The sequence below is a fragment of the Ornithorhynchus anatinus genome, chromosome 4 (assembly GCF_004115215.2).
Source record: "Ornithorhynchus anatinus isolate Pmale09 chromosome 4, mOrnAna1.pri.v4, whole genome shotgun sequence".
Lineage (NCBI taxonomy): Eukaryota > Metazoa > Chordata > Mammalia > Monotremata > Ornithorhynchidae > Ornithorhynchus > Ornithorhynchus anatinus.
Genome location: NC_041731.1, coordinates 1,377,909 through 1,392,757, shown reverse-complemented (window position 1 = coordinate 1,392,757; position 14,849 = coordinate 1,377,909). Strand labels below are relative to the sequence as shown.

Here is a 14,849-nt window from a genome sequence, read left to right as displayed (position 1 = left end):
ATCGGGTGAGAGGAGTAATGACGATCCACACTTGAGAACCCTGGGTTGGGGTGAGGGTACTTAAGTGCTTGATCAGCATGGAGAGGGTGATGTGGCAATTGGAGAGGAGATGAAAGATTAATCAGGGAAGGTCTCGTGGAGGAGATGTGCTCTTAGAAGAGTTTTGGTGATTGGGAGAGTTAGAGCTTGTTGGATAGGCAAGGAGGAGAGACCTCCAGGAAGTGGGGGGAGGAGGAAAATGCACAAAGAGTATGACATGCACAAATCCTGAAAACAACTCCCCTGGACAGCGAGGGTTCTTTCTCGACCAACCGTGATTTCTGGAGGCATTTGTAAGCCTTTTTTTTGCCCACTCAGCAAAAGCCCTTTTTATTGTCCACTCTTAGCCCTTTGGGAAAACACAGGTACAACATGATGTCTGAAGTTGGCTTGATTCCAAGTTGGATTCTGAAAAATATGACCACCGGATCAGTTGCCCCCTCTCTAACTGTGATGCTTTTCTCTGTGCACTCTAGGGCAAGAGGAGTGGACGAACTCAAGACACAAGGCCCCTCCGGCGAGGACAGCAAAAGCAGTGTATAGAGACCAGCCGTATGCCCGATACTGATTGTACTGTCTGATGTTGTGAAATCCCCAATCTCCACAAGTCCTGTATACTGTTCAAAGTAATTTTTTTCTATGAACAATCCCTTTTTAATAAATCAAAGTGCTTAAAAGACAAACGGATGGACAGACCCTAACTAATTTGTTGACACAACAAACTGTTCAGAAAGACGTGTCAAGCAAGGAACTTTTGGTATTTCCAATCTGTATTTGAAAAATAGGTGATCAAAAGAACAAATAACCTTTGATTAACTAGTGTTAAACAAAAAGTAGGTTGACTAAACATGTTAATCCATTCTTTTAACGTAAGCGTAACCTTTCATTTTAAAGTTTTTCCACAGACTTTTAGTTCCTAGGTTTTTCTCTCAGTCATATGCTAGTTTTTTTTCTTTCTTGCAAACATGCGTAAAAAGGGAAACCAATTACAAATGCAAATAATGTGGTATTCTTTTGTATCTCAAGTCTTGAAATGTTCTGTAGTGTTAAGCAAAGTCTCCTCTTGCTTGATACTAATAAACTTTTGAAAGAAAAATCCGTGTGTGTGAGACAACAATTTTATGTTCTTCTGACTTAAAAAAGGCCTTCATAAATAGTAGTAAACAGGGAAAAACTTCATTTAACAATGCTTGGCATAAAAGGATCACACTAAACATTGTACAACTTTTTAAAAATGGTATAACCTTTAAATATCCAGGTCTCTACTTGCAGGAGGCTTAGATGCTGTTTCAAGACTCCTGCAGGTATCACTCAGCTTGGATGCCAATCAATCAACCAATCCATCAATCAGTCGCCACATTAAAACTACGCAAAGCCAAACCGTGTTTAAAACTGGTCTTAAAATAACTTCTGAGTTTTCTGAAAAAGATGTGCTTTAGTTTTCATCTTGTTGAGCATTTTTTCACTAGCGCCACTTTGGAATTTTTATGAGAATTTGGGTATCTTAATGAACGCCTCGCTCCAAGCTGGAAGTAACAAACACAGAGCTTTTAAAGACATTCTGACATGGCTCATTGAGAGGTTGCTTTCGTCAGAGGCTGAGGATGTGTAACCCTTAAAACGGTCATCATTTGCAAAGGTAAATAAATCAAATAAGATTTTAATCTCACTTAATTTATCTTAATATAACTAATAAAAGCAGGAAGAATACAACTTAGCAAGTTTCCTTATCCATTTTAGCAAGGCCTTAGGAGCCACTAAATCCTCATTTTAAAAAGTTTAATTTGTTTCCATCATCTAAAAAGCCTTAGTTGAGTCAGTTTAATTGGGGCACGTCTTTCCCTATTAAACAAATGTAAAACCTCATAACTAGTAGTTTGTAATACATTATTTGTTCATAAATTTTAGGAATGCAGGACAGTTCTTAAAAATGACAGATGTTTGACCCAGCTTTTCTTGAATCATGCTGATGAAGTCTTTTGATGATAGTTTTGAATATGAAATGCTTAATTTTGATTTTTTTTAATAGTTCATTCTTTTAAAATTTAGTAAAAAGATCTCTTTTCTTGTTAGGAAACACCAACTCTCTTGGGAAGCCAAAAGAACAAATTGTGAATCCAGTGGAAAAACAATGGTAGGTATTTGTTCATTCTCTTCAAAAGGTAATGGAAGAAGAAAATAATGGCAGGATCATCTACTGCAAGTGGGAAAGTTCCCAGGGTGCTTCCCTTCCTACCAGACTAGAGCGCTAATGAAGAATTCATTGACCAGCATTGCATACCACTGTGCCTGGCATTTGCCATCTATGTAACAGAAGAAAACCAATCCCTCTCCTCAAGGAATTTACAATCTAATAAAAGGAGTTTACAATCTAATTAACTCCAGAAGGAAAATAAAGCACCTCCAAAATGAAATCCAACAAAAATCCGGGTGTGTGAGAAGCTTAAAGACAGAAGACTCAACTCGTGCCTGTAGGCTGTTAAATGCTTTGATTATTTCTTCTGGGGAAGCATTTAAGACAATGATTTTTGACAACGTATCAGAGAAGGGAGGGTGTCGTAAAATGAAGTTGATTTTCTTCACGCAGAAGGCCAAAAGATCCCTTCTGAGGAATCTCTCCTTGGGCCAGGTCATACTGGAGAGACAAAGGTCAAGGGAACATTGCTCCTATTTTTTGGAGGGGGGCGGGGGGTCCCTGAGTGTGATGGTTTAGGCAGTTTAGCTGATAAACACAGGACCCCATCCGGATCAGGGCTTCCTCTCCAGGATGCTGAGATGCCCTTTATCAATAGTTGTTTGTTTCACGGATCCAACCCCATAGGAAGCTTCCAGATTTGTGGAACCACTACCATTGGATTCACAGTTAAACACAAGCCATCTCTGAAACCCCAAAGCTTACTTTTTCCTGTGCTGTCAAAGAAGGTGGCAGTAAGTGGAAACTCCTTGGTTTTGCCCTCTAAATACCACAACCATTGCAACCTAGGTCATCCCAGCCTTAAAAGTCCAGGAAACACTAAAAGCTACCCACAAGCTGCTTTAAAATCTCCAGAGGAGTAGATTCTATGATCTGATCCTCCTTGTGAACAACTTCAAACTCTTGTTCTGGTTTACACCTGTTTTCTTTGGAACACTTCCCATGGGAGCACACCTGATTAGTGCCTTTCTATAACAGGTCCTCAATCTTTCTCCTTCCATCGCATTTTCTAATGCCCTCCATCATTTCCATTTCTTCTTCCTGGGCACTCTCCAAGCCATTCTAGTGAGGAGCTGAACACAGCCATATTGAATATAAGGTATCCTGGGTAGTACAGGATGGCAAAATGTGAAGAGAAGAGTTTAAAGTACCTTGAGTGAGCCATTCACTTCATTCTCAACAACAGTATCGATCCCACTGAGCATCTCCTCTTAAATTTTCAGTTTAATGTAAAGCGTCAGAATTCTGAATAAAAATTCACCATGCTGAAATGTTGAGCTTCAAAGACCCCCTATTTTCTTTCTTCAGAGTCTCTCAGATTCTCTAATTGAGTGAGTACTTTTTACAGAATCTGGACACAGGTTTCCAGCCACCAATGGGCTTAGAATACCTCATTGCACAATTTAGATGAAATGGTCCGTAGGAAAATGTAATCAAACCAAGGTTTAATTAACCAAAATGGAAGCAGTTTCAGACAGGCGATGTGATAAATGCTGGTAATAAAAAGCAAAACCCACGAATATTATTCACTGAGCAATACATCTGCAATTTGCATTGATTTTTAAATGTTGTGGTCAGAGAGTAATAAGAAAACACTTTGGTCGAATGCATGTAATACCAAGGTCTCATAATGCATAGGGTGTCTGCTCCATTTTAACCAGTGATTCATGTGAAAGGGTTAGGATTGGGGCAGAGATTGCTGTCTTTAATGAAAAGAGGCTGTATTTTGTGAATTGAATCTGAGACTAAATACGACTAATTGCAAATGATTTTGGATTGTATTTCTGACTGGGATTATCATTGTCAGAATCATACATGTTTCAACAATGAAAGTGTTCCAGGGTAGCAGAAAGATTGGTGTTTAATTGCTCAATTTACATTGTTTTCTGTTTTTAGACTCATTTGGTGGAAGGAAATTATTTGTTAAATTCTGGAAGTGGCAAGTCCCTATTCCCAGCGATGTTAAAACCATAGCTTAGTGACAAATAGGAAATTCAGTCAGGGTTGCCAAGTCCTTAGACTAGGAGGTGTTGAAAAAAGTTCAGTCATATTAAATGTCTTTCAGCATTTAGGTAAAAGGTGGGATTTTTTTAATAGGATAAAAAATCTCACCATTATAACCAAATGCTTCTCCAATATACTAATAGGAAATGAGACCCACATATAGCGCACATCAAGCAGACCATTGATGCCTCACTGGAGACAATTCTGGTCTTCATCCTGGTTGCTCTCAATGTTCAGGTTTTTCTCTGTTTTAACTTAAATGAAAATGTCATTATGAGAGCACTTCAGGACGCTTCTAAGCAGGATGGGATTACACTTATAGGTACTTAGATGCATGTTGGAGTTCAGAGATCACTACTTTGAAGGGTATATTTAAAATATACATGCCATCTTCAAATCAGCTTTTAAGGAACCAGATTCATTTTTGATGAATTTGTTGCCATGCAGTATTTTTGAGCGCCAAAGGCCAAGGAGCTGAAAATATTAAGGAAAGAGCGATGTCTTGTTTCACCCAGCAGATTGTAAGCTCCTTGAGGACAGGGATAGCATCTACCTTCTCTTCTGTATTCTCCAAGTGCTTCACACAGTGCACTGCATGAAGCAAGCACTCAGTAAATACATAGATTGATCGATTGACTGATATTGAGTCCCGCTCTCCCCATGAGGAATAGGAGCAATGGCTTCTAATAGACTTGAGCCCGGTGAGGGTGGGGCAGAAGTGGTCAACTTGCATCTCTCTGCTTGCAACATGAAGCTGTAATGCCCTCCATTATTCTAGTGGCCAATCACACGACATCCCCTGGGCCTTTTGAAGGATGACTCCAGGGTCTCAGTAACTCCACCATGTCCGAGATCCATCCACCCTTGCTCCCACTAATAATGATCATAATCAAGCTATTTGTTAAGCACTTACTATGTGCCAGGTACTATACAAAACACTGGAGCGGATACAAAATAGTCAAGACAGACAAAGCCCCAGTCCCACGTAAGTCTCACAGTCCAAGGTAGAAAGAGAACAGGTAACATCCCCATTTTACAACTGAGGAAACTAGGGCACAGAGACATTAAGTGACTTGCTTAAGTTTCCACAGAGGGCAAGCGATAGTGGTGGGAATAATCAGGCCCGTATTCTTTGACTAGTCCACGCTGCTTTTGGATGTGGGAGATGTGTAAGGTGCGAGGAAAGAAGTGTTTCGTCTGCTTTAATTTGTGGAAGAAATCCAAATCTATAGATTAAAATGCTCTTTGATAAACTGAATAAATCATGGGTGGGCCTAACTCTGGCAATAGTACTTTAATAGTAACAATGATTTCTAGACTCACTAATCCCACATTTCTGAAATGGACCATCTCAGTCTGAGCCTCAGTCTGCTCTGTCTGAAGAGCCAGCAAGCAATAGACTGTATTAGGGCATTTTAGGCGTGTTTAAAGAGAATTCTAGGAGGAACAGCCATCCTTGTCTTAAGCGTTTGCAAATGCAAGTTTTTTTCTGTAGCATTGGATGGCATGAATGAGTCATTTTCTGCTATTGGGATGGATTTCCTCTTCATTGGCATATATGCACTTAGAGATAGCAGGTATGCCCCTTTTCTCTCCCAGGCTCCCCTGGAATCAGACCTGGAAATGTGAAAAATGAATCATTTTGGTATCCCAAATTAATCACAGAATCATTCATCTACCCTTATTGAACACACATCTGCTCGTCATCTGTGTTCTTAATAAAAACAGTGTAAATGTTTGCTTTATTTTCCATAAATATCCATGAATCTGTTGTGCTTCTGATTGCCAATTTTGTCTGCCTATAACTTGACAGTCCCCTGAGCCCTACTAATAATTATTAGTTTACAGATATATACAAATTTATTTCATTTTCCTCTTTTGCAGGGACTTCTACCGTTTTAATTATGGACTCCTTAAGACTATTCAGTTCACCAACGTGCCTAGGAATAATGAAATCCGCTTTGGAGCTTGAAAATCTGTTTTTGTTTGTACTATTTTATGTCCTTTTAAACATTTTATAAAATGATGTGCTTTTAGTTTTGAGCCACTCATCAGTTGCCCTCTTGTGAAATCTCTTCCTATGGTAAATGATGGTTTATGTAGTAACTAATAAAGTCAGTTCATCTAAATCCCCGTTACTTGAAAGAGAAGAGAGTCCTTCTGTTACTTCAGTGCTGCTTTGTAAATTTTGCAGAAATGAAAATCCTATAAAAGTCAAGAATCACTGCATGGAGTCAAGTCCATTTCCATTCTTAAAATGATTCATCCACCTTTTTATGGATCAATAAATATTCATCAAAATTATTGTGGTATTCAAGGTTAATCGTAAACTCCACTACCTGAAACAAAATGTTACTGACAGAATGAGGTGAGTACAACCCTGCTTTTCATTCATTTCTGTAATTTGTAATATAATATGAAGGGCATAATCCTTGTGAACCGTGTTACCCTGCCCATTCTCTTCCTCTCTCTTTCCCCATCCTCTTTTCCCTTTTCTCTCTCTCTCTCCACATATATATTTCTCTCCCTATGTCACTTACTGGTGCCCTGTGATTTTAATTTAATAAGCTCATGAGGAGCTTAAATTGTCTCAATAGAAGGTCACAAAGTGTGTTCTTCAGTGTTGTCATTGACTCCTCTTTGGGCATGGACGTGGTGGTGATGTGTGGCGGGGGTTGGTCTCTTGAATGCTCACACCTGCAAGTCAGGCTCCCTCAAGACATCCACTTCCACTTGTTTCCCTTCGAACCCGTTGGGGAAGTCAGGTTCATCACAAAATCATTTCTGATGTTCAGCCTCCCTGCATCCTCTGATAATGCTGATAGAAAACACAATTTAATGTGTTTCAAATCCACAGTCCACAGATCCCCACAGAGCAATCAATAGCCCTGGGCACTGGGGCCAGATGGTACAGGAGCCCTGCTGGTAGAAACCAAACTGGCCATCTGAGCGCACCTGGTTTCTAGTCTGACCCTCGACTACATTTTTACCCAAATATAAACATTAGATAACAAACGAAGCAGATTTAATGTTCCAGGAAATGACACTGCTCCTGCTGCTACCCAACCCACCATGGCTTTTTGCTAGACATGGAGACCCAGTGAGATTCAAGCAGGAACCAACTCCAGAAACTGAGTCTGAGTCTCTCGGGTTCAGGAGGGAGTTAGGCACTTTGGGAGGAGCTGCAACATCTCTCAGTGGGACAAGGATGGTGTCTCACCTGATTATCTTGTACCTACCTCTGCTATTAGTAGGTTCAGGAGGGAGTTAGGCACTTTGGGAGGAGCTGCAACATCTTTCAGTGGGACAAGGATGGGGTCTCACCTGATTATCTTGTACCTACCTCAGCTATTGGTACAGTTCTGGCACAAAGGCTACAGTTGTTATCCTTATTATAGAGAAGTATTTACTGAGCACCTGCTGGGTGCAGGGCACTGCACTAAATGCCTCAGAGATGTAACACAAGCATGAAACCTGTCCCTGCCCCCGAAGAGCCACTCAGGACCATTTAGCTCAGAGTATCGGATAAACCTCCGGTGGTGGAATTCATCTTTCAAGTTGAGAATTTGTTATAAGTTTTCCAGAGTTGATGGACTCTCTTGCTCCTCACAGCTTCTGATAAGAGTTTTTGTGCTTAATACTACCAGCTTCTAAACCACAGTAGGTTATGAAAGAAAAAAATGCAGTGTTCTTCTTCAGGGGCCAGATCCTTATTGGTTTGAATATCACCATTTATATTATCCAACTGGAAGAAGGACTCCAGGACTACTATTTTAATCATTAAGCGCTTACTATGTGCAGAGCACTGTTCTAAACACTGGGGTAGATACAGGGTAATCAGGTTGTCCCACACGAGACTCACAGTTGATCCCCATTTTACAGATGAGGGAACTGAGGCACAGAGAAGTTAAGTGACTTGCCCACAGTCACACAGTTAAGTGGCAGAGCCGGGATTCGAACCCATGAACTCTGACTCCGAAGCCCGGGCTCTTTCCACTGAGCCACGCTGCTTCTGCATTTTCTGCTTCTGCCGCTGCATTTTAGGGATGATTCTGCTCCTGTGGTCAATTGAAACTGTTACTCCATACGAAAACAGTTGCCCAGCCTCTTCTGACGATGCCAGGGTGTGAGATTTTAAGGTGCTGGGTGTCTACATTTCCTGGGATCCCACTGACCCCCAATGGTTTTCTGTTAAGAAGAGTTTCCAAGCCATGAGTGGATGCAGATTTGTCACCTTGCCCATGTAGTTGTTGACTTGTTTCCGTACATTTTGGTGGTGTGGCCATTCTGGCTACTGGCAGTGTCATGGATATAAGTGCAAAACCTTCAGATACAGTGCTGCTGCATGGAGATGAAGGATTCTCCCCGGCCATGCTCCCTCCATTGCAGATGAAGAGAAGAATTTGGGCTGGGTCCCCTGCAGGCAGCATTGGTGTGGCTGCGTGGCTGCAGCGGTCAAGGAGCTGAGTAAAATCTAGTGGCAAGTACTTTAAAGTTTAAAAAGAGTGACTTTTTATGGTAGTTGTTTAGCGCTTACTTTGTGAAGCAGCGTGGCTCAGTGGAAAGAGCACGGGCTTGGGAGTCGGAGGTCATGGGTTTGAATGCAGACTCTGCCACTTGTCAGCTGTATGACTGTGGGCAAGTCACTTAACTTCTCTGTGCCTCAGTTACCTCATCTGTAAAATGGGGATTAACTGTGAGCCTCATGTGGGGCGACCTGATCACCCTGTATCTACCCCAGCGCTTAGAACAGTGCTCTGCACATAGTAAGTGCTTAACAAATACCAACATTATTTGTGCTAGGCGCTGTACTATATACTGAGGTAGATACAAACTAATCAGATAGGACACAGCCCATATCACACTTGGGGCTAACAGTCTTAATCCCCTTTTTGTGGGTGAGGTAACTGAGGCACAGATAAGTGCCCAAGGTCATAGAGCAGATGAGTGGCAGAGGCAGAATTAGATCCCAGATCTTCTGACTCCCAGGCCCTTGCACTTTCCATTAGACTTCTTTGGACTCAGATGGGCCTTCTAGAGCCCCATCAGTGTTCCATGTTACACCTTGGCCCTTGTTCTCCGTTATGACATTAGTATTGTTTCAGAATAATGATGATGATGGTGGTATACATGAAGGTGTGAAGGTGTATGCTATGTCCTGGGGTAAACATAAGATAAGTAAATCAGACAGAGTTCTGGTCCCTCATGGAGCTCATAGTTTAAGAGGGAGGGAGAACTGGTATCCTATCCCCATTTTACAGATGAGGAAACTGAGGCCCAGAAAACTTACGTACAGTCACACAGTGAGTGGCAGAACTGGAATCAGAGCTCAGGTCTCCTGACTTTTGTGTTTTTTTCCCTAGGTCATCTGACTACCCTGGAAAAAAGGTGGACAGTTCTTTAGTGTCCATTTCCTTCAGGTTTCTGAAGCCTTTGCCTTCCATAGGTAGCAGAGAACCACACGGGATATCCCAAATGGACAGAGGCACTGTCTTAGTGTCCAGTGGCCTGGGCTTCACATATGATCTTTGCATGTCCTGACCTTATGCAAACTTTTCTTCCTGAGCCAGCTGGGCATCAGCCACATCTTCTGCCACAGCTGCTGGGGACAATTTGGAAATGTCATTCAATCAGTAGTATTTATTGAGCACATACTGTGTGCAGAGCACTGAACCAACTGCTTGGGAAATTACAATACAGAAGAGTTGGTAAGATGAAATCCCTGGTCACATGGAGCTTACAGTCAGGAGGGACTTTCTAGATCACGCCATGTGGGATTCTATTGTTCAATCCAGATTCCTTTCTAGAGCAGTGCAGATGTAGTTTTGAATGGTCCCTTAGCATGGTCAGAAATGGTTGATACCTCCCATGACATTCTGCAACTAGGAAGCTTTAGTTGAGAACGAACTATGGACATGCTCGATAATGCTTAGCTCTTCCCAGGGCACAATACTAAGCACTTGGAAGGGTAAAATAGAAGAGAGGTACATGAAACCTGCCACTGTGAAGCTTGAAATCTAATAGGAGTTTTGATCTGTGGAGAAAACAGCAAGTAGAGATACTTTGTTACCCTGATTCTTGTCCTGAGACCCAATTACAGACAAAGCCTAAAGGAGAGTTGCAGCAATTGCTGGAGAGAGAGAGCCTGTGTCTAAGTAACTGCTGCCCTCATCCACTTCAGGCAAGTGTGTTTTTTGAGAGCATTTTCAGGGCCAAAATCCATTTTTGAAGAGACTGTTCATGGAGAAAACCTCATGTGGAGCACTAAAGTAACAATGCCAGAGACACCTACTGCAGATGAAATTCCGGTCTGTGTATTCATCTAGCATTCACGTGTCTCACTTCAGATCTGCCCCGGAACTCTATAACCACCTGGCAGATTCTCTGCCCTGTACCCTAATCCCATTCTGCCCACTGAAGCTCTGAGAAAAGCAAAATCCGCATCAAATATCTACACTAATCAGCAGGATTCCAAGGAGATGTGGACCACTTTATCACAATCATAATGAATTCAGCTTGAAGAATGCTACTTTCCACAGAGTGCTTCCACATCATTCCTAGATTTTATCCTCACAGCAGCCCTGAGAAGAAGGGAGAGGAAATATATTATCCCTAGCTCATAATTGAGGCCCAGAGAAATTAAAAGATTTGCCCAAGGTCAAACAGCAAATCAGTAGCAGAGCTGAAATGAGAAGTCAGGTCTCCTGATTCCCAGAACTGTGTTTCTTCCACTAGAAGACTGTGTTTTACTGTGTTTCTCCCGGCACATGCCAGGATGGAAGAATAAATGGTTTAAAGATACGGTGAAGCATCGTCTCATCAATGCAAGCGAGGAGTGAACTCTTTGGAGACTATTAGAGAAGACAGGCCAGCCTGGTGGGCTGCTGTAGGGAAAGCCATCAGAAGAGCAGTTGCTCTGCCATAGCAGAGTATTTGCAAAGACTGGAGAAGTAAGTGTAGCTGGAAAAGAGACTGACAGGCTCAGGGCAAACCCATCAGCACTGCTAGCATCCACCCTCACGTAAATAATGCGGCAGGGAGTGTCGGTCATTTGACAGTTCCTTTGGCCAGATTCACTCACAAGAACAGGATCTCACCATCAACATCATCGCTTTTGGTGGGAAAAAGGGTCAACTTTACACGTGTCCATCAGCCAGAGGGAACTAGTTCCTACAACAGCCAGTCAGGTGAAATACAGGACACTTAAAAGCTTGTTTTCCTGGTCCTCCCTAGCAGGTAAGGTTCCCTAAGAACAGTGTCATATGGAGATGAGAGCAGATAAGAACCCTGTCAAGCAGCAGTGTCAATCTGGCAAACTCACCCCTTCCATGGATGGAATCTCCAGGAACCAAAGCTCAGCTTCCAGTGCCTTGGATACAGATTCCAGCAGACCCGGATAAAAGATCAAGGGAAGAAATAGTCTCAATATCCCTTCTGTTTGGTGGGAGAGGAGGCTGTTCTACACCATATCTGCACAGCCTCAGTCCTTCTAGAGCCCTGGTGTCAAGGCTTCTGATGGACCTGATCAAACAGCAACGAGAACCACTCGGCATGGAGCAGCACTCAGATGACACGCCGAAAGCATGTTGTCTCCACATGGAACAGAAGCTGCAGCAGTGGGACATTTGCAAGATTGCAAGGTTTTCTGATGAAGGCAGTGGGTGACACACAGTCCCTTCCTATTTGTGGGTAAGATGGATACTTGATTTCCATTCACTCAGCAGTTCTGCTGGCAACTCTGTGCTCCTTGTTCAATCAGTAAGTCAATTAATGGTGTTGACTGGGTGCCTAAATACTGTGCTAAGCACTTGAGAGATTACGACAGTATCAAGACACCCATGGCCCACTCTACAGGAATTTATAATGTAATGGGGCAGACAGACAGATAAAAATCATTTACAGAGACTTCAACCCAAAGAACAAATAGAAAGCAGGAAGCAGTACCAGACACCTCAGGACACAACATTTAAATGTACAGATAAATATATCCTCTTGATGAAACGATGGTAATTTGATAGAAAACCTCAGATCATTCTTCTACATCAGAGAGGTAAGGGAATTTCCCTTGTTGATTTTAACGGTAATAAGTTGAAAACCTTTGAATCTAAAAAAAAATTGAAGAAAAAACAAATCTTTGGTCCTTTTTCCTACCAGCCGCTACTGGCTTTCTATCCTTTTGGAATGAAGGAAAGAGCATGGGCTTGGGAGTCAGAGGTCATGGGTTCTAATCCCAGCTCCGCCACGTCAGCTGTGTGACTTTGGACAAGTCACTTAACTTCTCTGTGCTTCAGTTACCTCATCTGTAAAATGGAGATGAAGACTGTGAGCCCCCATGGGACAACCTGATTACCTTGTATCTACCCCAGTGCTTAGAACAGTGCTTGGCATATAGTAAGCACCTAACAAATACTGTCATCATTATTAGTAGTATATTTTAAGTATGGGGATTTTCTTTGCTCTGGAGGTTTTATTTAAGATGGCATTTTGTTAAACTTGGAAGTTTGTCATCCAACTTTCCACTGTTACAATGTAAATTATTCAAGGGTAAGACCGTCTTCTCTTTCTGTTGTGTGCTCCCCAAGCTTTTAGAACAGCACTCCGCACATAGTTAAGTAAATACTCCTAACTGGTGAACATGGCTGGAACTCACTACTTCCAAATTGAAGTAGGATAAAGAAGGCAGAAAGTGTCCATAGCTTTGCATAGGTGAAACTACAGGGACACTGTCTTATTCATGAAATGATAATAGTATTTGCTAAGAATTAGTCTATGCCGAGCACTGTACTGAGAGCTGGGTTAGATAAGGGGTAATTAGGTAAAGCACAGTCCCTGTCCCTCATGACACTCGGAGTGGAAGGAGAATGCTCAGAGCCTGTGCCTCTCTTCAGTGTGATGGGATATTGGAGGCGGAGAGGCCAGGTTCCAGAATTCTTCTTCTCATTTTGGCTTTCATCACCAGGACTGTCTCTCACAGTTTCTTAGCTCCTTCAGCAGTGTTCTGCTCCCACCGCACACCAAATTGGTGACGACGATGAAATGGACGTAATGGACTACAGTCTATTTTAATTGTTTGGAAAAGTGACCGCATTAAACTCCACCCCTGATTTGCTTCAGGCCATGAAAAATCTGGAGGAAATTCCAAGAGCAGTTACCTCGGGGCCAAAGTTATCTTTCCGTTTGCACGGAGAAGTTCTCAGCAAAGAGTTATTCCCAACATCCCGGTCCACATGCCCCTGAAAGCCGAGCTGTCTGTTTCAACCACAAAAATTGATAGAGAAGGGAGTGGGGTTACGGAGTCCCTTAATTATCTGGGTCACATGTGAGCATTCACTTTAAACACAGTCACTCAATCTCCCAACATGCAATCCAGTATATATACAGTCTGTATCTTTCTCCATTTCCCGGTGGATGACAAAGACTCCCCTCTTACGGAACACTCTGTGCCCCTGGAGTCACCCTCCGCCTGCCCCCACCCCCACCCCGTGGGCTTGGCTAATGAGAAAAATGCTGCTCCAAACTGAGTCTGATCATTTTCAAGATGTTATTTGTTCTCTGAGAGGTCTGCTGGATTATGATGAATAGCGCGAGTCGCGGAAACCTAATGGAGTCTATGCTTTGTGGTTCCCTGAGAGGCCCAGTGCTGGGTAGAGGAGTGGAAAACAGGCAGGGGAAGGGGAGAAGGAGGGGATGGAATCGAAAGGGGGGGTAGGATGGTAGAGTGGGAAGGTAGAGGAGAGGGCAAGGAGGGAACAGGGAAGGGTGATTCTAGGATCAGGTGAAAGGCTTGTGTACATTCTTTGGAGAACTGTAGTCCAGGGATTACAGTCCTAGGATGTCCCCACACCCCAGTGGAGAGCTCTGTCCTTGTGCTTCAGCCTGATGGACTCTGGGGAGAGCAGAGAAAGCCAGCAGGCTTGTGGGGGTGAGTGTCCTTTGTGGGCGACCAACTGTGTGAGTTTCCAGAGTCCAGAGCTGGGATGGCCACTCATCTGGTCGTATACCGAGGTGATCTCCAGTTTCCCGCTAAGAATTCGGGGCTTGGGAACTCAGGGCTCAAGAGATGGGGGGCTTAGGGACTCATAGGGCTGAGGCCTCAAGCTCATTTTGCCCTCAGAGGTTGTGAAGTCTCTGGGCACTGGTAGCATCAGTCTACCCCTACCATGATATTTCTAGAATCCAGGCTTGCTAGGAGCCACACTTAGCACTATATTTAGCATGAACCTCCCTTATGTTTTCTATTCATAAGTTCTTTCTCACTTTCTTGCCCTGCTCCTCAGGATGGAGGGAGCCTCCATCAGTAGAGAAGCGTGAAGTGGAGCCTGGGGCTTGGCTTTCAGACAGAGTAGCAGCTTCTTTTTGAGCCAGAAGAGTCTAGGCTCCCTCCTCGCCCCTCCAAGGGAGACTTCTCATGCAGTCTCATCAGAACCTGCTTCACATCCACCATTTTAATCCAAGTCAATGAATATCAGCGAGATATGGTTCTTGTCTCTCAGAAAGCAGAAGGAAAAGGCTAAAGTGCAGACAAGACTACTTGAGGCTGTTGGATTCCTGGAACTTTCCATATCTGGGTCAGTGTGGGTTTGCCTGATATGGCAACTTCTTGATAAATTGG

The 14,849-nt window shown here is 42.9% G+C and overlaps 1 protein-coding gene across 2 annotated transcripts in view; it reads left to right on the top strand.

The window, feature by feature from the left end:
• KHDRBS3 (KH RNA binding domain containing, signal transduction associated 3) overlaps nt 1–6,375 on the top strand; it is a 117,342-nt gene extending 110,967 nt beyond the window's left edge. The window contains exons 9-11 of one of the 2 annotated variants that reach the window (XR_003758974.2): nt 516–665; nt 2,113–2,173; nt 6,122–6,375. Coding sequence is in view for 1 of the 2 variants with exons in the window: in XM_029063840.2 (XP_028919673.1) it covers nt 516–607 (92 nt within the window). In the remaining variant the exon portion in view is untranslated. Of the gene's footprint in view, nt 1–515; nt 1,136–2,112; nt 2,174–6,121 lie in introns of those variants that run through there. The other variant, XM_029063840.2, reaches the window with a different exon arrangement.
• Nucleotides 6,376–14,849: the final 8,474 nt, after the last annotated feature.